The sequence below is a fragment of the Crinia signifera genome, chromosome 1 (genome assembly GCF_055691185.1).
Source record: "Crinia signifera chromosome 1, ASM5569118v1, whole genome shotgun sequence".
Taxonomy (NCBI): domain Eukaryota; kingdom Metazoa; phylum Chordata; class Amphibia; order Anura; family Myobatrachidae; genus Crinia; species Crinia signifera.
The window spans coordinates 255,301,762-255,325,285 of record NC_139217.1 but is presented as its reverse complement, the minus strand read 5'-3'; the positions used below and the strand labels follow the sequence as shown (position 1 = coordinate 255,325,285).

At 43.2% G+C, this 23,524-nt stretch overlaps 1 protein-coding gene across 2 annotated transcripts in view; it reads right to left on the bottom strand.

Annotated features, from left to right (window-relative positions):
• Positions 1 to 3,733: 3,733 nt before the first annotated feature.
• The window catches only part of HOMER3 (homer scaffold protein 3), a 107,237-nt gene continuing 87,446 nt past the window's right edge, over positions 3,734 to 23,524 (bottom strand). For both annotated transcript variants that reach the window (XM_083180545.1, XM_083180537.1), the window contains 3 exons: positions 22,903 to 23,010; positions 20,823 to 20,903; positions 3,734 to 8,667 (listed from right to left, as the gene is read on the bottom strand). In XM_083180545.1, the coding sequence (XP_083036671.1) occupies positions 8,479 to 8,667; positions 20,823 to 20,903; positions 22,903 to 23,010 (378 nt within the window). In that variant the 3' untranslated portion in view covers positions 3,734 to 8,478. The remainder of the gene's footprint in view (positions 8,668 to 20,822; positions 20,904 to 22,902; positions 23,011 to 23,524) is intronic.

Here is a 23,524-nt window from a genome sequence, read left to right as displayed (position 1 = left end):
GATGTGCAAAGCCCGCCATCACCTGGACTCTTATATGCAAGAGTTTGTGTGGCGAAAGTGCCTGGCGGGTGACAGCCCATTTAACCGCATTCTACATGCACTAAGTTTGTTGGCTAAATAATTACGCCTATTAATTATTGTATGCTATGTGTTGTTGTTCTTATAATTTATTTCTGATATATGCTAATTACAGTTATTCCTTAAATTCTGTTGTCCTTAATGTGTCAGATATGAATGATATTGGATGTTCACAACCAGGCCACTATCAACGTGAACCCGAAGCGTGGCGAGCGCAGCGGTACGCGTCCTCCGACCTTTTCATGCCCTACTATCCACGTCGGCGTGGAGTTGAGAATAGAATAGTGTGGCGAGTGCACGCGGATACCTGTGAAGCCCGCGAAGGGACGCGCTTACCTGTGAAGGTATCCGCGGGGCTCGCTGCGCTCGCCACGCTTCGGGCCTCGGTGGCTCGCTGCGCTCGCCACACTATTCTATTCTCAACTCCACGCCGACGTGGATAGTAGGGCATGAAAAGGTCGGAGGACGCGTACCGCCGCCCCTCGCGGGCTCGCTGCGCTCGCCACGCTTCGGGTTGGCGTCAATAGTGGAGTGGCGTTAACAATGGGGATGGGATTTAAGTTTTGTCACTTTTTGGGGGTTTTGGCCATTTTTTCATTGAAATTAATGTAAAATCGGGTCTCAGGGACCATTTTACATTGATTCCAATGTTAAAATCGGGTACACTGCTAAAATCGGGTGCTGATCTCGTCGCGTCGCATCGCATGCCATTTGGTTAACACGCGATGCGACGCGATACGATCCGATGGTACCCGATCTAAAATCGGGCGCCCGGATAACTCACAAGTACCTAGAATTTTCTTTTATATAGGTGAGTGTTCATAGGACTGCTTGAAGGGAAAGTTTTATTGTTCCTCAGTGAGAAAAACAAAATAGCAATCTAGCAAATATGATACCTTTTAATGGCTAACAAAAATAAATGTTGTTAAAATGCAAGCTTTCGAGACTTCTTAGGTCTCTTCCTCAGGCATGGTATAACAAGGTGTGTGAAGAACCACATATATATACACAGCAGAGTAGGAACAAGATGTGATAGATGGACATTCTTAAGATCAAAACAAAACAAAATAACAGAATGAGCTTGTAAATTGAGTCCTTAATTGGTTTGTAGATAAGTAGTGTGAAAGTTTTATTGTCTCTAAGTTGATGACAGACCAGAGTTAGAGCTCCGATGCCCTCACTCTCTCTGGGCCAGATTCCTCAGATGTTGTAGTGGGCCATAAATCCCTCGGATAGATTCAGTCCTGTGTTAAGGGTGTCAAACGTTGTCATTAATTTGTATTCCCAGACCCTCCTGTCTCTTTGTGATTTGAAATTTCCTTTTAGTATAATCACTTTCATATGATCCTGATTGTGTCCTGGGCTGCAGAAATGTTTGGCCACAGGAAAGTGTGTCTTTTTTTCCTTTATTGTGTGGCGATGGGACCTCATCCTTGCCTTAAGTCCAACTCAAAAATATTTAAGGGAGTTGAGAAGGCTTGTCAGGGGGCTGTCAGCAGAGTCTACAGAACTTTTGGACTTGATACCCGACAGTCCCAGAATTGGAATATTCTACATGCTTCCCAAAATACATAAGCCCGGCAACCCAGGGAGGCCAATCATCTCATGCGTGGGAACCCTCACTGAAAAAATCTCAGGATGGGTAGAGGGTGTCCTGAAACCACTGGTGAGACATACAACCAGCTTTCTCCAAGATACCACGGACCTACTGAATAAATTATCAACCCTAGGTCCCCTCCCTAATGGAGCCATCCTTGCCACCATGGATGTGGAATCCCTATATTCCAATATCCCCCATGAAGATGGACTGACAGCATGCCAGATATATCTTGAGTCCAATGGGATTGCTCCTGGTCCTGCAACACAGCTTACAAAATTCATCCTTACACACAATTATTTTTCCTTTGGCAAAGAAATATTTCTACAGCGCACCGGGACCGCCATGGGCAGTAAAATGGCACCGCAATACGCCAATCTGTTCATGGCAAAACTCGAGAGTGACTTCTTGGCATCCTGCTCAATCAAACCCTTGGCTTACTTCCGTTACATCGATGATATCCTGATCATCTGGACTGATTCTGAACAAGAACTCATACATTTCCATGAAAAATTTAACAGATTTCATCCAACAATAAACCTGACAATGAATTACTCATATACCGAGATAAACTTCCTTGACACCACTATAACAATTCAAAACAACGCAATACAGACAACCCTATACCGAAAACCCGTGGATCGGCCTTCATACCTCAGATGGGACAGCTTCCACCCGAAACACATCAAAAAATTCATTGTCTACAGCCAGGCCATCAGATATCATCGCATCTGCTCCAGCCCAGCAGATAGAGATGTCCACTTAAAACAACTTAAAGGGACCTTTTTAAATCATGGATATCATCCCACATCAATCAACGATCAGATTATCAGAGCCATCAGGATACCCAGAAATCAACTGCTCCAATATAAAGAAAGAGAAAGAAACAACCGTGTACCCCTGGTAGTCACCTACAACCCACAGCTTGAGGTGCTAAGAAAAACTGCAAAAAAACTACATCACATCATACACAAAGATGACCGCCTGAAAACAATATTCCCAGACCCTCCACTACTATGTTACCGACAACCTGCAAACCTGAAAAATATTATAATCCGAAGTTCACTGCCATCCATTACACAAAGAGGAACCTATCCCTGCAATGTAAGGAGCTGCAAAACCTGTGCCCATATCCTCACTACAGACAGTGTACGGATCCCCAACACACAACAGGACTATAAGATCCCAGGGACATTCACATGTTCTACTACCAATGTAGTGTACCTGATTCTGTGCACCAAATGTCCTATTGGGGGTCTGTTTGTTGGAGAAACAGGACAAAAACTTAAGGCAAGGATGAGGTCCCATCGCCACACAATAAAGGAAAAAAAGACACACTTTCCTGTGGCCAAACATTTCTGCAGCCCAGGACACAATCAGGATCATATGAAAGTGATTATACTAAAAGGAAATTTCAAATCACAAAGAGACAGGAGGGTCTGGGAATACAAATTAATGACAACGTTTGACACCCTTAACACAGGACTGAATCTATCTGAGGGATTTATGGCCCACTACAACATCTGAGGAATCTGGCCCAGAGAGAGTGAGGGCATCGGAGCTCTAACTCTGGTCTGTCATCAACTTAGAGACAATAAAACTTTCACACTACTTATCTACAAACCAATTAAGGACTCAATTTACAAGCTCATTCTGTTATTTTGTTTTGTTTTGATCTTAAGAATGTCCATCTATCACATCTTGTTCCTACTCTGCTGTGTATATATATGTGGTTCTTCACACACCTTGTTATACCATGCCTGAGGAAGAGACCTAAGAAGTCTCGAAAGCTTGCATTTTAACAACATTTATTTTTGTTAGCCATTAAAAGGTATCATATTTGCTAGATTGCTATTTTGTTTTTCTCACTGAGGAACAATAAAACTTTTCTTATCAACTGGCTAACACGGTACCAAACTTTTTTCTTTTGCTTGAAGGGAGGGATGTGTATTTTCATGGGTCCACTAACTTTATTTATTGACCTGTCGGCCTTAATTTGCATTAATGTTGTATTAATGCTTTGCTAATAGATTTAAAGAAAAAGTAAACAGACACATGTTATTCAAAGCTGCAAAGCTTTATTAAAATTGAGAAAAGCTTTCAAGTGTCCAAATATGGTGTTGGTCTGCTATTTGAAAGACCAATAAGGGAAGTAGCAAACAAGATTTGTGCTTTTATAAAAACAAAGACAAATGGCTCTTTTCTCCTTTCAATAGATTAGGATTGTTCCTGAACAGCAAGTGTAGCCAAAATTAACCTTTTGTAGTATTTCATTTAACACAGATGATGTACTATTGGGCCAGAATCAGAGGTGGACGATAATCAGTAGCAGCTTAGAAATGATGCCTATATTGCAGCCAATGGACTGGCCATTGAGATGACTACTGGGTGCAGGTGCATCATCAAGCGTACATCCTGTGCACCATCTGACATCTGAGCAACCCTATGCAATGGTATTTGCCTGTTTGTGACAGAGGAATGGCATATTTTCAATGCAGTCCCTGACACCAACACCTCCTGCCGACTTAAGCCACCCAACGTCACTGGTCAGGAACTCTGCAGAGTTCCAATCTGAATCAGCAGGCAGATGATTGTGGCGCTTGTGCAGCGTGCCTCACCTCTGAAACAAACCCATTGTTTCCCACTTATCAATCAGTTTGCATTCCTGAGATACTGAGACCAGAAGTGCAAGGTCCCATATTTTTCCATTGATTTAAGAGGAATGCTGGGAAATCAGAATCTAAAAGAAAAAAAAATCCAGAATTCAATGTTGGCAACCATAGTAATAATACCAATGAAACAGCACTTTTATAGTTTGTGTCCTAATGCTTGTAGATGCCAAGTGTAGCATTGGGATCTGTGGAAAGGGTGGGGGTATCTGACTGGTTATGTCAGGTAGGAAAGCTGGTGGATCATCTGCTTATAATGGCCAATAACAGAAAAGTCCAGAGCTTTTATCTGTAGTTTATATTTAGTTGTGTGATAACAGCCTACCTGTTCAGGTGTAATCCTTTTTAAATGTAGTTATTTCTATACCTGTGCATACCCAGTTCCTAGTTTGAGGAAGTAGTGGTACATTCAGGCACAGCACAGATTATTGCAGATGCCAAGTTTAATTTTAAGAATTAGAGCACAGGTTCTCAAAATCGGTCCTCTGGACCCCACACAGTGCATGTTTTGTAGGTCACCTCACAGAATCAAAAGTGAAATAATTAGCTCCACCTGTGGATGTTTTCAAGTGTGTCAGTGAGTAATGAATGCACCTGTGCACCTGCCGGGTGACCTGGAAAATGTGAACGGTGTGGCGTCCTGAGGACTGAGATCGAGAACCACTGAAATAGAGAGTAAGCAAAGCATGGGACAAAATGTTGTTGCTTTGCTACTGTCCCAGACAAATTGTTAAAATTTTGTCGATTGTACAGACATGCATTAATGATTGTCATCATACTTGTTGTGAAAATCCTTTGTTATAAAACACAAATGCTGCTCCTCACCAGCGACCACTAAAAGACGTCCGACAGAGCAATTCAAGTGGTGCTCAGCACAGGTGTGTGCAACCCTCAGCTCAACTATTATGTTTGATGGGCTGGTAATTTGTTAGATATAATAGCATCCAAGTTTGTTCTAGCTTGAAATTTACTTTGGACTACTGAAACAAATATCTAGTTGCTGATCAGTAGTATCTGGTATTCACTATTGATGAGATGTATCCTAGCTGCTAGTTTAATGGAATAAAGTTAGAAGTGTGTTTCCTTGTACATACTAGTGCAGGAGTAGCGGTGGGCCTATTATTTAAGTTTGGATTCCTTGTTTTATAGCTCCATTATCTAGTCTGACTGGTTCCTCCATATGGTAGATCGGTACTGTAGCACTGGATTACTATGGTGATATACAGTAGATATTATGAGGGAAGTTTAATAGGATGAGAGAATCATAAAGTGAGAGAGTTAAAAAATCTCTTTTTTTTTTTTTTTTTTTTTTTAAAGCTGGTTTTGCAGTATAAATGATTGCCACTTTAAAAAAACTGGAGATTTCTTACCGAATCTCTCATCCTATTAAATTTCCCCCTACGGTTCTTCTACAGAGGCTAGCATATATCTGTAGTTGCTCCCACACTGTGCATGAAACTAAATATGTTTCTTCACAAGTGTGCGGAGTCTGTGGCCAGACCGCCACTGTCTATATGCTTGGTGTGTCATAGTCGTCCTCGTTATCAGTGCACTCTTGCACCGGCCCTATCCTTAATAAAGAAGATATGTCTAAAACCCAGTGTATTTATGCATGCACACAATGCTACATAGCCTCCACTCCCATTGGCACTTGCACTTTGGCTATGTAAGACTGCTCTGCTACAACACACAGTTACACTCCTTCAGTTGCTAATGAAGATGCGACCAAGACACACATTATTACCTGGAAATTATGCGCACTAGTTTCCTGAGCATGTACAGTGTAAAAACGTAAGATATGATCTGCAAAATGTCCATGTTTTCAAATGTGTAGAAGTGTGTGTGTGTGTGTGTGTATGTATATATATATATATATATATATATATATATATATATATGTGTGGACAGTCCTAGGACAAAGGTATAGTATGTTGGTGTTATTGGTGGGGGTTTTTTTCCCCCAGCAGGTCTTTTAGGCAACACTTATTTACTGCTAGATTAGTCCAGGTAAGAATGGTATCTCAAAATTTGACATCAGTCAGTCTGCAAATATGATTATGGCTCATTCAGCAAAGTCCTGTGCTTGCTCAATATGCTTAGTGCTCCTCTTGCAATTTGTACAGGTTTAGAAACGATGTCTGTCATCTAAACAATGTTCCTGAGCCTTTGTTTAATGACTAAACTAAAAGGTTTCTCTGTCAGGATATTACGTTTCTGGGTTCCTCTTGTTCTTCCAGTGGACTGATTTAGAAGACTAAGTGAATAGGAGGACCAGGAACAATGGGAAAATGTTGACGATGAAGGACAGCAAAGAGTATTGAGGAAGATTAGTCTGGATCAAATCTTGGAGGACTTGCTGCTAGAAAGACATTGGTTTGCTTGGTGATTTATGTAAGAATAAAAGGAAGCACTCCAAGTAACATTTGTATATCTAGATAAAATAAAACTCCCATATTAGGCAGATTGTATGCTCTTTTGGGATTGATGTGCCACCTGCATATCAAGCTCTCTTAATGTTTGATTAAACCAGTTTAAGAGCCAAACTCACAAAAGGCATATTTTCCCCCTCTGGGTACAAAAAAATTGTGTGAATATCCTTGTTAAGGCTTAGGTATCAGAAGATATCTGTAACAAAGCCTGGTCAAAAGAAGCTGGCTCTATATAAACTATTCTATCCCTTTGAAAGGAGAATACTTTTACCTGGCCTAGAAGACACCCTAGGAGTTTAGAAACAAATGCAGGCTCAGTATTATTTTGTGGTTTCAGGAAACAAAATAAAGACAATATGATCTACAAAGAATGACAAGACATTACAGCCTTGAGGAACCGAAAATAAGGGATAACTAACTAGTCAGGTAGGTGGGAGGTCACTTTCCTCCTTATAGACCGGGCTAGAGGTTTTGTTCCACCATGTTTCTAATTCACAGCTACATACTTAGATCTAAGATAACTGAATAATATAGTGTGGCACAATGTCATCACACAGCTTCTATTGGCAATGTATACTGATTTGTATTTACAACACTGAGTACATAAGCCATATTGTTTGTCACTTTGCTGTGCGTTCTGTAAGTGCAACTTGAAAGTACCTCAGAGGGAGTCATTACTTTAAAAAATGGTCCCAAATTACTTGCAAGTCTTTGGACATAGCTAGAGCATGTCCTTATGTATTGTGGCTATGGGCAGTCCTGCGTTCACTTTGATTGCTCATCTTCTCGGTGCATTCATGCTAAGCTCACATGAGTATGGGAATCCCCTCAAGAGACCACATGTACATACTAGAACTATTTTTCTTCAATGTTCCCACTACCCATCTTTGTAAAATGGAAATTCATCTTGTCGGGAGCAATAGTTGCTAACCATTTACCTACTGGTGGTTTTATGCCTAGTTGCCAACCAGAACACTCACCTTTTTTTTTTTATAAATGATTTAATTCAATTTAAAAGGATTATCCCTGACAAGAATGGCTGTTATCTGTGTAAAAGTGTTATAAAGCTGCAGTACCATCGCTGTTTATCTTGTAGATGTAAAGTACCTTTTAATAAAATGGATTATATGTGTCACTGTATCCCCACCTTGTGAGAATGATAATAGACTACTAGTATAGATTTAATTAAGGCGTTTACATTGATGGTCCCAAATGTCGCAGGAAGGGATGATGCTACAGCCCAGATACATCTTGTATATAAAGTGGTAATACACAGTGATTATACAGTGTCCTGTACCTCCTAATTGGGAACATTACATTTATGAGGTACATGGATAATACTTCCCAGTTGTTACACAGTACAGATACTGGTTTTGGTTTTGTTTCATGGCTATTGTTCCTTGTTGGAAAGTGGTTAGAACTGCACACAAAATAAATCTATTATAGTTGAAGCATAATTCTAAGAAATAAGAGCAGTAAGTATGCTGGTCTTGGATGTGCAGTGAGCTGGTTTTGCTACTTCTACAGCTAACTGGCCTTGAAAACTATTTTTTCAGGAGCCAGTAAATAGAATGATGAGTAGCTATAGTTGTCCTGCAGCAGTTCAGGCTTGTCTGCCTCTTGTAAGTTCTCAGGAGTAGGCCTCAAATCCCAATAGTTGTACAATCATCATCAATAGTTTAGTTAGAACCTACACATCCAACCTTCAGTTGCTTTCTAGCAGTTGGGAGAGTCCCAAACGCAACTCATTGAGCTGACAAATTTTTATGTCCAGCTCATCCCCAGCTCTGTTGATCTCCTCCCGTATCCTATCTCTTTCTGAGTGTGTTTCTTTCAAACTGTGCTTGGCCTTCTGTAGCTCTTTTTCTAGATCCTGGTTTCGATCTTCAAGTTCCTGTCAAAACAAACAGTAAAATTAGTTTGAACTGCACAATAACAACACAGAGGTCATGCAACACAGACCTGAAAATCTAGTAGCATACAGCATCTCAAATATAAATTTGAGGGGTCAGGCTGTCCCTGGGCATAACATTGTCAGTCTCCCCTTGTCATGTCACTTTCCCCTTCATGGACTGGCCTCCTGGCTGACAAAGTACCACCAACCTCACCCCCCCCCCCCCCCCCCCCATCCGCCACCACCACTATTTACTGACCATTGTTTCCTCTCCCTCACTAATTGCAAAATAAGATAAAAAAAGTTGTAATGACGAAAACAATATGACACAGCCTTATTTTTACATCACCCTATCAGCGCTCTCAATGCCGGGTAGCATGCTGTGCCCAAACCCTCCCTGCCCCCCCCCCCCCCCCCCAGCAAGTGTCCCCTAGGAATGTTACTATCTGTACATGTAGCCCAATCATACAACTTGATGTTACCAGTTATGACAAACCGCTGAATGCAGCATGGCCCCTCCCAGAAACGGCCTACATCAGACCCATTATCAAAGCTGCTTTTTTAGCAAAAGGACAAAGACCATGCTGCACTGCATGTGGGGCTGATGTAACACGTGCTGAGTTAGATTTTGTAGAATGATTTTGTTTCTGTGCAGGGTAAATACTGTATGCTTTATTCTTACACTGCAATTTAGATTTAAGTTTAAACACACTTCATCCAAATCTAACTCTGCACATGTTACATCTGCCCCACCTGCAGTGCAGCATGGTTTTGTCCATTTGCTCTAATAAAGCAGCTTTGCTTAAAGGTCTGAATTTGGCCCACTAACTCATGATTCTTGCCTCACACCAGGAGATCCTGTCTGAACCCACAAGTGTAATGCAGCCTGGGGGTTATTTATGTAGACACTGTAAGTGTGCAGTAACCCACAGCAACCAGATATTTGATTTACAATATGATGAGATGTGTAAATGACCGGCGTGCCTGGGAACTCGCGCAAAGCACTCCTGGGACCGCTGCCGGAGACTATACTGAAGGCCTGCTGTGGACTCCAGGGGACAACGTGTATGCCGAGGGACCACCGGGCACCACCAGGGGACAGGTAAGTATGCCTAAAAAAAAATTATTCCAAAAACCGGAAAATTCCCTGATCCGGAATGCTCGTGGTCCCGAGTATTTTGTATAAGGAAGGGTTACTCAAACTAATAATAACCATAAGCAGGTCAATGTAGTGCTATTATATTGAGAAAATAGCAGGTACTTGTGTAGTTTGGCGGCGCCCATCGCATCGCATACCATAAGGCATACGATGGTATGCGATGTGACGCGATATCGCGCAATATTGTACAATGCCATACAATTTTAAAATTGTATGACATTGTATATGGCATACAATGCCATACAATGCGATGCGATGCGATTAAACTTTGTATAACCACCCTAATGGGTGCTTACAATGTTAAATGCACCCCCCCGCCACCCCCCCACTATAAACGTGAACCCGAAGCGTGGCGAGCGCAGCGAGCCCGCGAGGGGCGGCGGTACGCGTCCTCCGACCTTTTCATACCCCCACTATCCACGTCGGCGTGGAGTTGAGAATAGAAAGTGTGGCGAGCCACCGAGCCCGAAGCGTGGCGAGCGCAGCGAGCCCTGCGAGGGGACGCGGATACCTGTGAAGGCCGCGAGGGGACTCCGATACCTGTGAAGGTATCCGCGTCCGCTCGCCACGCTTCGGGCTCGGCTCACTTTCTATTCTCAACTCCGACGCTTCGGGTTCACGTTTATAGTGGGGGGGTGGCGTGGGGGTGCATTTAACATTGTAAGCACCCATTAGGGTGCTTAAAAGCACCCTTTAGGGTGCTTATACAATCTTTCATCGTATAGGGGCAAAAATCGCGTTGCATCGCATGCCATCGGGTGCATGGCATGCGATGCGATTAAAACATTGCGCGATGGAAATCGGGGGCGCCGCCAAAATACACAAGTACCAAATAGCATGCTCCCTGAAGGCCTTGCTTATGTGTGTGGTGTGGTGTCAAGTGTATCCCGGGATTGGCCTCCCTAGTGGGCACATCTTAAATTGTGCAATTTATGCACATTTAACTTTCAAAATCACAATGCATGCGCAATATAAAACACACACACACACACACACACACACAGGTTGCATGTCATCCTATTCAGAGTTTGTAGAAATCACATAACAAGCAGTGAGCGTAGATAATCAATGTTAGAGGGATGAAATAATGTGCAGATGCGACCTGGCCTAGACTGTTACTCATCTTCACACTGCTAATGCAATGTTTAATAACCATATTAACTGTGACAAACAGATTTGCTGTCTTTTATCTCATTAGTATCTGCTCAAGGTCATCAGTATTACATCATTTTCCCACTTCTTCAGCAAGAACAAATACATGAGAGACATAAAAAAAGCTCATCATTCCCAGCTGAACAATAATTAGCTATACAACTCAGTGTTGGGTGGGGACTGGGTAAGTGACCTTATACATGATATACTGTAACTGGTGTGCAAATTCTTTTTGTTCTTTGTTTGCTTGTGATTTCACAATCCTACCTTTATTTTGAACATAAGGATTTATTTATCATGGGGACTATGAAGGTGTAAAATGTCTAAAAGTTCATAATTTCCTATTATGGGAATCTTACATCACCACACTCCCACTTATCACCCGACAGCAGATACTGTACATACTAGCCTGAAAACAACTACTGTACATGGTATATGACTAGACTAGACTCCTGTTCATTTAGATTAATATTGTGGGTATAAATGTCAACCTATCTTAGTCCCCTTTTAGTGTTTGTGGTGGTTAGACATGAAATGTTTCACATGTGTTCACTATTGACCTTGTTATCTGTTATTCTTGAATATGACCAGTATATACATAATATTTCCTTTTTTCTGTGTATTATGTCTAAGATGTCTCAATAAAGAAAGTTTTAAAAAAAATAGATTGTCCACTGTGTGTGTGTAATTATGGGATAATGATGTCATTGAAATGTTGGATGGAGGGCAAGATTTGTATCTTGTAGCCTAAGGGGCCAATTCTGGATCACTCCTAGTTCCTCACTTGCCAGACAGTTCTCAGAGGGGAGGGATGGAGGTGGTGGCAGCGCTGGGCCATGGGAACGGCCAGCATTCACACGGATACATGGATAGCCGATGCCTGCCGGAGGTGGGCAGCTGACATCTCATGAGGCAGCTGCAGCGTGGATGGAACCTGCGTGGCGCATGCACCCAGCATCTGCACATGCAGAAATGCCCAGTGTGTGTGGACCTTTAAGTTAGCTTTAAGATAAACAGAACTTTTCTTTCAGGGTAGGACCTAGATCGATGTCTGGGGCCCAGAAAATAAATATATAATGCTGCTGTTTTTAATAACTATTGACATTATTTTCCAACAGGGCCATTTTTATGATTTCAAGAATTAACTTCTTAATGATGAAATGTGTCATTTTATTAACTTAAAAGCCTCTTTTTTTTCTTATTTAGGGCCAGATGCACTTTCGTATATAGGGCCAGATGCATGTCAAAAGTGATAAAATGGAGAGTGATAAACAGCCAGCCAATCAGCTCCTATCTGCCATGTCACAGAATGTGTTTGAAAAATCTCAGGCAGGAGCTGATTGGTTGGTTGTTTATAAATCTCCATTTCAGTGCATCTGACCTGATATATATTTTCTCACAGAAACCACCATATTTTATGCTGTCATAGTCTTTCCTTTACAGTGTTTCCATAAAGACAGAAACCCCACTACAGTCAGCTGATCCCTATGTCCCTCTGGGGGTTATTCTGGTTGATTTGCAAGCAGGGCCGGTGCCTAGGCACCGGAGCGCCCCAGGAGGGGCAGGGGGGGCGGCACCCCAGAGCTCAATTACTCACCCGTTCCACAGGGGGGTCGCCCTGGGACGCTGTGTTGCTCCACGGGGGATGCTGGCCGCCGCGACGCTTCCCTGGTGGGGGGGGGCTTGCTGGGTCCAGCGATGCGGCGCACGATGCGTGATGTTCATGGGGGGGGCTTGCCGGTTGATGCGGGTCGCCGCGTCGCTCCATGGAGGGAAGGGGGAGATGCAGCGGTCCCGAGTCGCTCCAGGGGGTGGGGGGAGTGGTGGCCGCAATCAGCGAATTGGCATGCGAGCGAACAGACCTGAATAAGGTCCTATGTACAGGACAGTGCATTGCACTCAGTAGGTGGAAACACCGAACATATTCACTAGAGGCAGTGGTGACACTAGGCATGTGCCAGCAGAATGACAGTTCCATGAATTCTTTTATGTAACAGACATAAAGAAATGTAAAAGTCTGTCAGACAGGAAGCTGAATACCTTCATGTAAGTGTCTATAGATTTTGAATGTATAGACACATACATAATTATAGACCTACATACACAGACGAAACATACTTCAAGGTCCTACGAGTTCTACTGCTCTATAGAAAGATTGTATCTCAGGCCCAGCTTGCTGCATAGAGAGTGTGGGCAAACTGCTCCCCCCCATCTACTGACTTTTCCCTCCCAACATGCTAGAATAACAGGGAGCCAGCTCTGCATCTTTCAACAAAGCATCAGGGCAAAGAATTTCCATGGCAACCTGGAGCACACAGACAAAGAGAATCCACTGCGAAGTAGACCCGCACGTATCAGAAAGTCACTACACACATCCACATTTTCAGACACAGTTGTATATAAATGTGTATAAATCAAAGGCAAATAAATGTGTCTGAAATCCCCAACAGTATATGAAAGCATATATTTTATATGAAGAACAACTGTTGCTCTATAGATCTTATTGCTGGAGAAGCCCTTGTACGGGCTGCTCTTTCCATGGCAGCCAGTTTGAATGCTATTCTATGGCAGCATGTGTGCACAGGAAATTGGGCATGTATAGTTGCAACAATTATTATATTATTTTTTTATTATACAGCCCAGTGCTATTTTTCAGCAGGAACTAACAGGAACTCAGTTCCTGAACATCTTATTAAATATGACATCATCAGGAATTAGGTTCCTCAACCTGTTTTGGCCAAAAATGTACTTTCCATAAGATAATTTTTATTGTAAAGTCCCCCGTGATCAGCTCCCAATTCACAGTTGCCCACCCTCCTGCATTCTGCAGGAGACTCCCTGAAATAGCTGCAATTTCCCCCTCTCCCTCATTAGTCTAGCAATCTCCCTCATGTCACCTAGCCCACATTACCCTGTTACATTTTTTGGGGAAAAAGGAATGAGAGACAGATACAGTTACATTGAATCATCAGCACCATTTCCCAGCACTTTACCAAGTATAGTAGCTGTTACTAACTGCTTAGTGTATAAGTCATTTGTGTATAAGTCATTTTACAAGATTCCTCTCAGATGTAGCAGTACATACCAATGCTTCTAGGTGCCACGTTCACAATCTCTTTTCACAATCTCTCCATATATGGAACTAGACATGCCCTTTAAGTGGAGCATGAAACGCCCCCTCAATGGGGCGCTGTGCAAAATTCTGCTACCATCTATAATGTCCCTGAAACTAGTTTTCAAAAGTAGGCAAGTATGCTTCCAACTGCTATGTTACAGTCTGGGTTTGAAAAATGACAGGTAGGAGCTGATTGGCTGGTTGTTTATCCACTTTATTACTTTATGAAGCTTGATACATCTGTCCCTATGTATTTAGCCTTGAAAAGAGATAAAGTACCAAACAATCAGCCCATAACTGCCTTGCCAATGACAGTTGGGAGCTGATTTGCTGGTAATTTATCTCCATCGGCTATTTCCCCATGGCTTAGTACATAGACTCCTCAATCACTTAAATCAGTTTGGGCCTCGCAAAACATATTCCTAGTGGCCTAACAGAAAGGCAGTGTGCTGGCCTCCTCCTCTGAGTTCATAATGTTGCACAGAGGGGGCGGGGCATCCAGAATCAGGAAGTGCAGCACTGCACAGTGCCTCCTCATGAAGCCTCAAAAGGTTGTGCAAGGTGCAGCTCTGACTGCCCTGCAACAGCGCTAATGGACACAGGATATCATTACATGCACACCATTAGCTGGATTCAAGGGCTGTGGGGCAGAAACATCGATCACACCCCTCTGCTTACAGCCCTGTAGATTCTCTACCACCCACAGACACACAGGTAATTTTGTTAGTATCCATCTAATCTACAGTATGGTGTATCAAGAGTGTGGGTGGTAACCAGAGCACCTGGAGAAAAACTACACAAACGCTGTGAAACCCCACAATTACTGTGACCGCACCAATGCTAACTGCTGTGCCACTATAAAGATTTTTTTTACAATTGTCACAATAAACAGTGTTTGCTTCTGCTTTATTCAGGGTTACCTAAAATCGGGTCCCCCTCCCGGCCACCCTGGAAAGGTGTCCAACCCTCCCGGATAATGGCGGCACCTCCGGAATCTCCCTGGCCGCAGCAGTAAATTACTGTGATTTGCAGCTTTTCAGGGGGGGCTGACGATGCAAACCGGGTCATTTAGCCTTGCCCACTGCCAAAAGACCAGCAAATTGTGGCATATGCCATACTGGGGGCGGAGCTTGATGACATCTACATCAGGCCCCGCCACCCGAAGTGCTGCTGTGCTGCTGACAGGGTTGCCTACTTTTAAAGTCTCCTCTCTGGGCTCTCCTCTTTAAAAGTAGGCAACCCTGACTTTATTTTTACTTAACTCACACTCAGGTTAGGACACACCCCTCCCATATCTAAATCTCTCTGCACATTTAACCCAACTGACAGAAACATTTTGTGCCGATTCTCCCAACCCCCCACCCCTCTCACCAGAGTACTGTCTGTGGAGGAACTACATCTTTTATCATCAGAGAGAAGACTAGCCGCCAAAGCTCACTGTAGAAAATACAACTGCAGACTATTATATACAGTGTAATCAACATGGACAAATAAGAACGCTGTAAAATTAACAGCATGAATCAGTGCACAGGGAATGTTGGCAAATTAACATGGCTTTATTGCAAAATTATGTTTGAAATAGGGTGTGCTGCAAAATCACTATGAGAAATTAGTGAGGTGCACAACACATGACATAAAAAATGCATATGTTACTGCAGCACAGCTAAAACCTATATATGTACCAGACTTTAATGTTCTGGAAAGATATGTGCTTATAATGTATGCACGGAATCCAAAAATATGGTATGTTTGGCATTAACGGTAATATTTATTTTGCACAGTATGTAAAACAAGCATAAGCAGACCTTTGTCCATCGATGCCTACCTTTAGTGCCTCCTCTCCGAGAGTAGCCCGAAGAGAAGATGCTGCTTGCACCATCGGGGATGGGGCCGGGCTCTCAGTGGAATCTTTAAGCCCCGTCTTCTCCCTGCCGACTCCTGACCCGCAATTCTACTTAAAATGTCATCCTGCCTACTAGGTGACGGGACACTTGCTGACTCTTCAATGGGTGAGGGGTACTGCCCTGAACAAATGGGTGTCTCCCAGCACTTGTGAGACAGTAGGCAAGTATTCCCATATACAACCACACCAAATTCCATAATCTAGCTTTTTTCTGAACCTATGGTCCAGGTGTGGCCAACCAATCAGAGACCAGTTTTAAATGGGTTGTGGTTTAGCTACAAGCAGCAAATTTATGCTATATAAAACCATCTTGTAATACCTCAGGTTCAAACTAGCAGCACATTTATGCTTTTTATCAGCTTTATTTTAAACCAACATGCCATTTAATATATTTAACACCTTGTCACACATTAATTTTAATCTTAGAAATTTATTTAAACTCTACAAAATGACAAATGAAACATTACTATAGTATTCTTGCAGCACTCAAGTCTACAGCTGAATCAGTCCCCTGCACAAGTGACTAAAATACCTTACAAGTCTAGGAAAGAAGCTGGACCAATAGTGTGAAACACAGAGCCGCCATTAGGGGGGTGGTGAGGGTACAGCTGTCCCAGGCCTGGCCTCTCTGAGAGAGAGAGGAGGGCCCAGGCCACTCATTTTGCCCACCACACCCACCTCCACTGTGCTTCTTGAAATCAGGACAATGGCAGCGAATTAATATGCAGCACCGGGTGGTGAGCCAACCAGAGCAGCTACCGGTATGCAAGCTCTGATTGGCTCACCACCCGGTGCCGCATATTACTTGGCCGCCAGCATCCTGAATCTGATGTCTGGGAGCAGGGCTTGTTCAGCCACTGAGCAGCACAGGCAACACAGCGGAGGGGGGATTGGGGGAGCCAGTGGTAAGTCAGGGGGGGGGGGCCTCAGGTCCTGGACTAGAAATCAGTCCCGGGCCCTAAAATCCTTGGTGGCAGCCCTGGTGCAGCACACAAACACACCACTGAGGAGCTGAAATAAACATGGCCAATAAAATGGTCCTCCCTGGCATCTCCTTTGAGAATTTCATACAAGCAAAATGGTTGGTTTGCCATGGTGGTTAAGCCAAATCCAGCCTTTCTGTCTCACCAGAGAAATCCATGGTGTGTTAGTGCTATGGGGGGCAGATAGATGAGCTGACAGCCGCTGTCAACAGATAGCTCAGCGGCTGTCAGTGTGGCAGGGGGTAGCTGTAAGAGCTGACAGCCACTGTTAACAGAGCCCACAGTTATTCTGCACTACTCCGTTTATGCTGGCCCCCGCACCTGCGGCAGTGCCGCTTGCTCTTCTGACAAAATGTTCACAATCAGAGAAAACAAGCGCCATTGCTGCATGAGTGGAAGCTGGCCCGCATCTCATGAACAAAAGAGATGCATGTGGCTCAAGAGCCACGGGTTGCCCACCCCTGCTATAGTCTAGACCAGTGGTCTCCAACCTTTTTTGGGGCGTGAGCTACTCACGGTAAATTAAGCCAGCTGAAGGGCTACTAAAATAAAAAAATAAAAAATAAATCTGCCTAATGACCAAATAATGCCCTTTATACATTATGCACACACACTGTACTGGCCCTGCTGCCAGGGAGAGGAGGTAGTGTAGCAGGCCCAGGTAGCTGCTCCGCGGTCCAGGGATGGGCACTTCCATGGCGGCGACAGTGGGGTGAAGCAGCGGCCACAGAGGGGTGAAGTGGCAGCACAGCGGGGTGAAGCGGCGGCCACAGCAGGGTCAAGCAGCAGCCACAGTGGGGTGAAGGGCGTGTGCAGTCTACAGCATGCTCAATACAGGGCTCTGATGCATGTGCTCGCTGCAGTGACCTCTCGCCACGGAGTGAACTGCTGCAAACTGACCTCCCGGCAGCCGCCAAGCGAGCTACCGCAAATACCACGGCGAGCTACTCGTCGTTCGCGAGCGACGGGTTGGTGAACCCAGGTCTAGACACATTGGTATCCTCTTTTAGGTTTCAATTGGTATCAGGGTACAAAAGGTTGTTCTTCCTATTGAACTCTCGTTGGCTGGAAGCTAGGAGTAATTAGCACTTTTAGCACTGAATAACTCAACTAAAAGTTCCTGTGCGGAACCTGTCACATTATCCTTTCAGCTAAATCAAAGTTGGGCATTCTACCAAACCATGGCCTTTATTCAGATCTGATCGCAGTACAAATTTGTTTGGAAAATGGGCAAAACCACGTGCAATGCAGGTGGGGCAGATGTAACATGTGATGAGAGAGTTAGATTTGTGCGAGTTATTTTGTTTCTGTGCAGGGTAAATACTGGCTGCATTATTTTTACACTGCAATTTAGATTTCAGTTTTAACACACCCCACCCAAATTTAACTCTCTCTGCACATGTTACATCTGCCCCACCTGCAGTGCACATGGTTTTGCCCATTTTCCAAACAAATTTGTACTGCAATCAGATCTGAATAAGGGCCCATGTGTGTTGCTTAGTGCAAACATGCAACATTCATCTTAATTGTCCGAATTCCATGCACTGTCCCAACCGGTAGAGGTTGAGCACTACAAAGAAACTCCCAGAGTGCTTACAAGCCATTAGCACTGAGGGTGAGGAGCAAAATTGGGAGGGGGGGGGGTGTTAGTGTTTAAATTTAGTTAAGGAATAGATAGATGCATTATCCTCCGTTTTGGGTATGAAGAGGTATCAAAGCACATTACCTGCACTGATACTGATTAATGTGCCAATGTGTGTTCAATGCTATGTTTAAGCGTGCTGATGTCCAGGGCAATGTATGAACGGCAAATGGCACTGACCATTCCGACACTTGCAGCCATTGATTTCCACAGCTGCGGGTGTCATTACCCCATTTACATTACCCCATTGACAGCCACTGTAATAGCTGCACCAGCTGGTGGCTCTGGGCTGTACTATTGCAATAATAGTAAGATCTCACTTGTCTGCTGGAGCCAGCCAGGAGGTGAGGCACAGTGCATCAGCACTGGACTGTGGAGGATCTATCAGGGATTGCAAGGGGGGTTCACTACCATCTACTAAGAATGAAAGAAGCATGTTGGAAAAATGTGACAGTTATGCCCCTTTCAGACCGCACAAATTAAACGGTATATTACCGTTTCTTTACCGTTTCAAAACGGTATTATATGCGGTCTGAAAGGTCCAGAGTGCATTTACCATTTTAAAATAACCGGTATTTTAAAACGGTAAAAAAGCAGGGTCCAAAACGTTTCAGACCCGTTTTTTTTGCGGTCTGAACGGGTCTGAAACGGTACCCAGGCAGCAGTGAGCACTATTGGTTCCCAGTGCCTGCATATTTAATGAGCCGGCCGTTAATTCCATATGCGCATATGTAATTAGCTGATAATTACATATGTACATTTGTAATTAGCCGCTCATTACATATGCGCATATGTAATGAATGGTCAGCTCGTTAAATATGCAGGCACTGGGGACCAATAGTGCTCACTGCTGTGCCCCCCCCCCCCCAATGTGTTTAAGAAAACCCCCGTGCCTCGTGCCTTACGATCCCGCCGGCTGGCGGCTCCTGCTCCTGTCGGTTCCTGCTGCTTATAAAAAAAAAAAAGTGACTTTCGGAAAATGGCTGCCCCATAGGAAAGACTGTTTGAAAAAAACTGTCTTTGGTATGGGGGCAGCAATTTTCCGAAAGTCACTTTTTTTATAAGCAGCAGGAGTCGACAGGAGCAGGAGCCGACAGGAGCAGGAGCTGACAGCCGGGATCGTAAGGCACGAGGCACGGGGGTTTTCTTAAACACATTGGGGGGGTGATCCGCAAGGCATGAGGTACTGGCTGCACGTGGGGGCTTTCTTAAACACATTGGGGGGGGGTTAACTGTAACACGCTGCCACACAGCGTGTTACGGGGGGGGGGGGTGCTGAAGACCGCACTGGCTTTGATCCTGTTTTTGGAAAGTTTCCAAAAACGGGTCTGCCAGTGTAAAAAAAACGGCACTTAAACTGTAATATCCCGTTTAAGAGATGCGGTGTGAAAGGGGTTTTACCTGGCAGACCCGTTTTTAGAAACGTTTCAAAATACCTGGTTAAAGCCAGTTTTGCGGTCTGAAAGCAGCATTAGTAATGACTACAGCTGTGCATCAGCTAAGAGATGTAGGAAACGTGAACGGTTGGTAGATCTTGAGGACCGGTTTGGCCACCCCTGGCCTTCACCATTCGATTCACTGTTTCTAAACAAATAAAAGCTGGTCTTTTTACCTGGCAATTATGTGTCTTTGAATTTAAGTTAAGTTCTTTACTTACACACCTAAATGGGGGCTGGTTTTAATGAGGGTTTAAACCAAAAAGAGGACAATACAGAGGGTTGGTGGCGATGGAGAAGAGACAGAGAGAGTGACACTTTGTGGGAAAGGAAGATAAGAAGATATAGCAAAATAAAGCCTAAACTTCTACAGTTACCTATACAATTCCAATTTCATGTGTGCTTATGAATGGGCAAATGACATGTCCAAAATATGGTCCTGTTATATTCTAATATCGGTTTGCAAATTTGAGCCCCTATGTTTCTCATATTTGCAGGAAGAAAGGAGGATATTGGAATAAAGCATTAAGTAATGAGATATAACTTTTTATAAACCATTTGTTATGCTGCAGTCATTCCAATCACCAGGATTATTTGTACTACTACACATTTCATTGCGGTGCATTTGCCAGCTATATTTACCTCTAACCTGTATGTGACTTTGGCGTTAGCAGTGTTAGAACAGAGTGATAGAAAGTTCCCAAAACAACACATTGTATAAGAGTTCCTAACCTACTGTATATGATAGTTTTCAGACTTTGTTACCTGAAGTTTCTGCAGCAGATCATCCCTCTCACTCTCCAGCTCTGAGAGTTCGGGTCTCTGTCCTTTCAAATGAAGTATTTCCTAAGAAATACAACAGACTAACACTTAGATATTCAACATGAACATTCAGCCAGGGCCAATTATAACTATTCACATGCAGTGAGAGGTCAATCTGTCAATCTATTTTTAACTAAAGAATGAAAATGCTGAATCTGAAGAGATAGAGCAAACATTTACTTGGAATAGAGTCATTAGACTTAACATCCCCAAATGTGGTAAACCCATGATGACGGTTAAGATCGTTTAGGGCTAGGTAAGGGGACAAGTTGAAAACGATGGTTATCAAAATCCCAGGTATGTAAATGTAAAGCATGCAAAATGATAGGATGGCATGCACAGGAACTAGAACACACTGACCAGCTGAGCCTTAGAATAGGGGGATGATTTATTATGCCTGGTGAAGTGATAAAGGGCACCAGCTAATCAGACCCTAACTGCCAAGTTACAGATGGGGCTGAAAATGGCAGTTAGGACCTGATTGGCTGGTGCATTATCACTGGACACTTTTTCACTTCACCAGGCTTAATAAATCTGCCCCTCTGTCCCTAATGTTATTGCCTCAATTGCTGATTTCTGGTATTCAGCCACAAGACACACTCAATTAACCTGGCTGCCATGTAGTAAAGTTTCAAATTCGGTACACCTTGACCTCCCCCTGGGCCAGATGCATTAAGCTTCAAATGTGATAAAAGGGAGAGTGATAAATAACACACCAATAAGCTCCTGCATGACATTTTTCAAACACAGCCTGTGATGTGGCAGGTAGAAGCTGATTGGCTGGTTGTTTATCACTCTCCATTTTATCACTTTTGAAGCTTAGTGCATCTGGCCCCCTGTGTGGACCACTGTAATAGTTGTTGTCTCACCCGAGAATGTTTTTTGTACTAAATAAATTGTGAGGTGGTTTGTTAAAGAAATTTGAAAATATATGGGGGAACTGTCACATAAGACTTTGAAATAAGAGTAATAAATTAACTTTGACAGCACTGATGAGGGCAATTGATGATCTATAACATCTACTCCAGGTATTGGTGTCCATAGCAACCAATAAGATTCTATTTATTATCTTCTAGAATATGTTAAATAAATAAGAAGTAGAATCTGATTGGTTGCTATGGGCAACATCCCATCTTCAATAGAACTCCCATCTTAGTAAATTGACCCCAATAATTCTTAGTAATATGGACAACCAGTGCCACTGGAAAGGGTAGTGGAGTGTTTAAGTTCTCCTGAGATGTAGAAGTCTAAGGCCTCTGTATTCTGCTGGTTCATTCTTTATCTAGAGTAAATTTATCAATGTCTCTAAGTAGGTGAGCAAGGGATTAGGCTGCATCCCCTACAATATCTTTTCGTGAGGAATATGTGCATTCAGCACCAGAGGCCGTTGATCAGTAATTGTGGTAAGAAGTCAATCAGTGAAATGTTGGTCAGGGGAGGACTCTGATTGGTCCTCACACATGGTAGGTTGTGTAGAGTAGTAGAACTCTTTTACTATGACGCTCAGATGACAAGTAACCTTTGCCTGTTTTGGGAAGTTTAAGCCTGTTGACCTTTTCCATGTATTTATTTGGAAATATCCTAAGATGGCTGGCTTGATTTCCAGAAGTGTAGTAGGGTACGGTAACATTCTGTGATCAAATCGCCACCTCTATTGCTATCAGGGCACACGCTACAGATCAAGGAGCACAAAGATGTTGGTGTGATCAGTCAGTGAGATCTGATTGGGCAAAAGATTGGGAGACCTATAACATAGCTATCCTTGAGTTAATCCAGTGAGAGCAAGACAATGAGTATAGTCTCTGGCATCTGAATGTCAGGCATCCAAATAAGCTAACCTTTGAAGGTCAGGTTTTGTACAAATAACATGTAAAGACATACGTTTGTTAAAACAAGAAAACAATAAATATGATTACATTTCTGCATTATTGTTTTTTATTAAAGAACATATAAAATATTTTTTTTTTTTACCAAAAAGTCATACAAAGTTATTTGGATCTACCACTCCTGCGAACCCAGTTACCTCTTCTTTGCTTTTAAGCAGGATCTCCAGATCCAGCAATCTCTCAGAGAGGTCATTCTCCTGGTCTGTGGCAGTGACTGTGGCGGACTGAGATTCCAACTCTGCAACCTGGAAGGTAGTGATAAATCAGCTCTGAGTACAAATGTGACTGCAATATAAAAAGGACTACACTGGCTGAATTCGTAAGTAAAATATATAATCCCAATGGTCTTATTTGAGTTAGGAGGGAGGGAACTGCATGCTGCAGTGTTTGCTATGTGGACTGTACACTTGTGTCGTGCATACAGGAAGAGCTCTAAAGCCCATACACACTACACAATCGTGGCCATGGCCGATGTCATTAATGATATCCGACGCGAGTGGTTGAATTGAGCATAAACACTGAATGATATTGGAAAACTATATCGTTCAGTGATGTTTCGGGACCCACTGAACATGCAGGTCGTTTGCTATATAGCCAAAATCGACCCACGACTTCATTAGATGGAAGGGGTCATTAACGATGCACGGGAGCGTGAATCCTTAATGATATTGAGTGTACACACTAGACAATATATATTAAAAGATATTGCTCAGAAGGCCCTTTTGAACAATATCTTTTAAAATATCCTCTAGTGTGTAT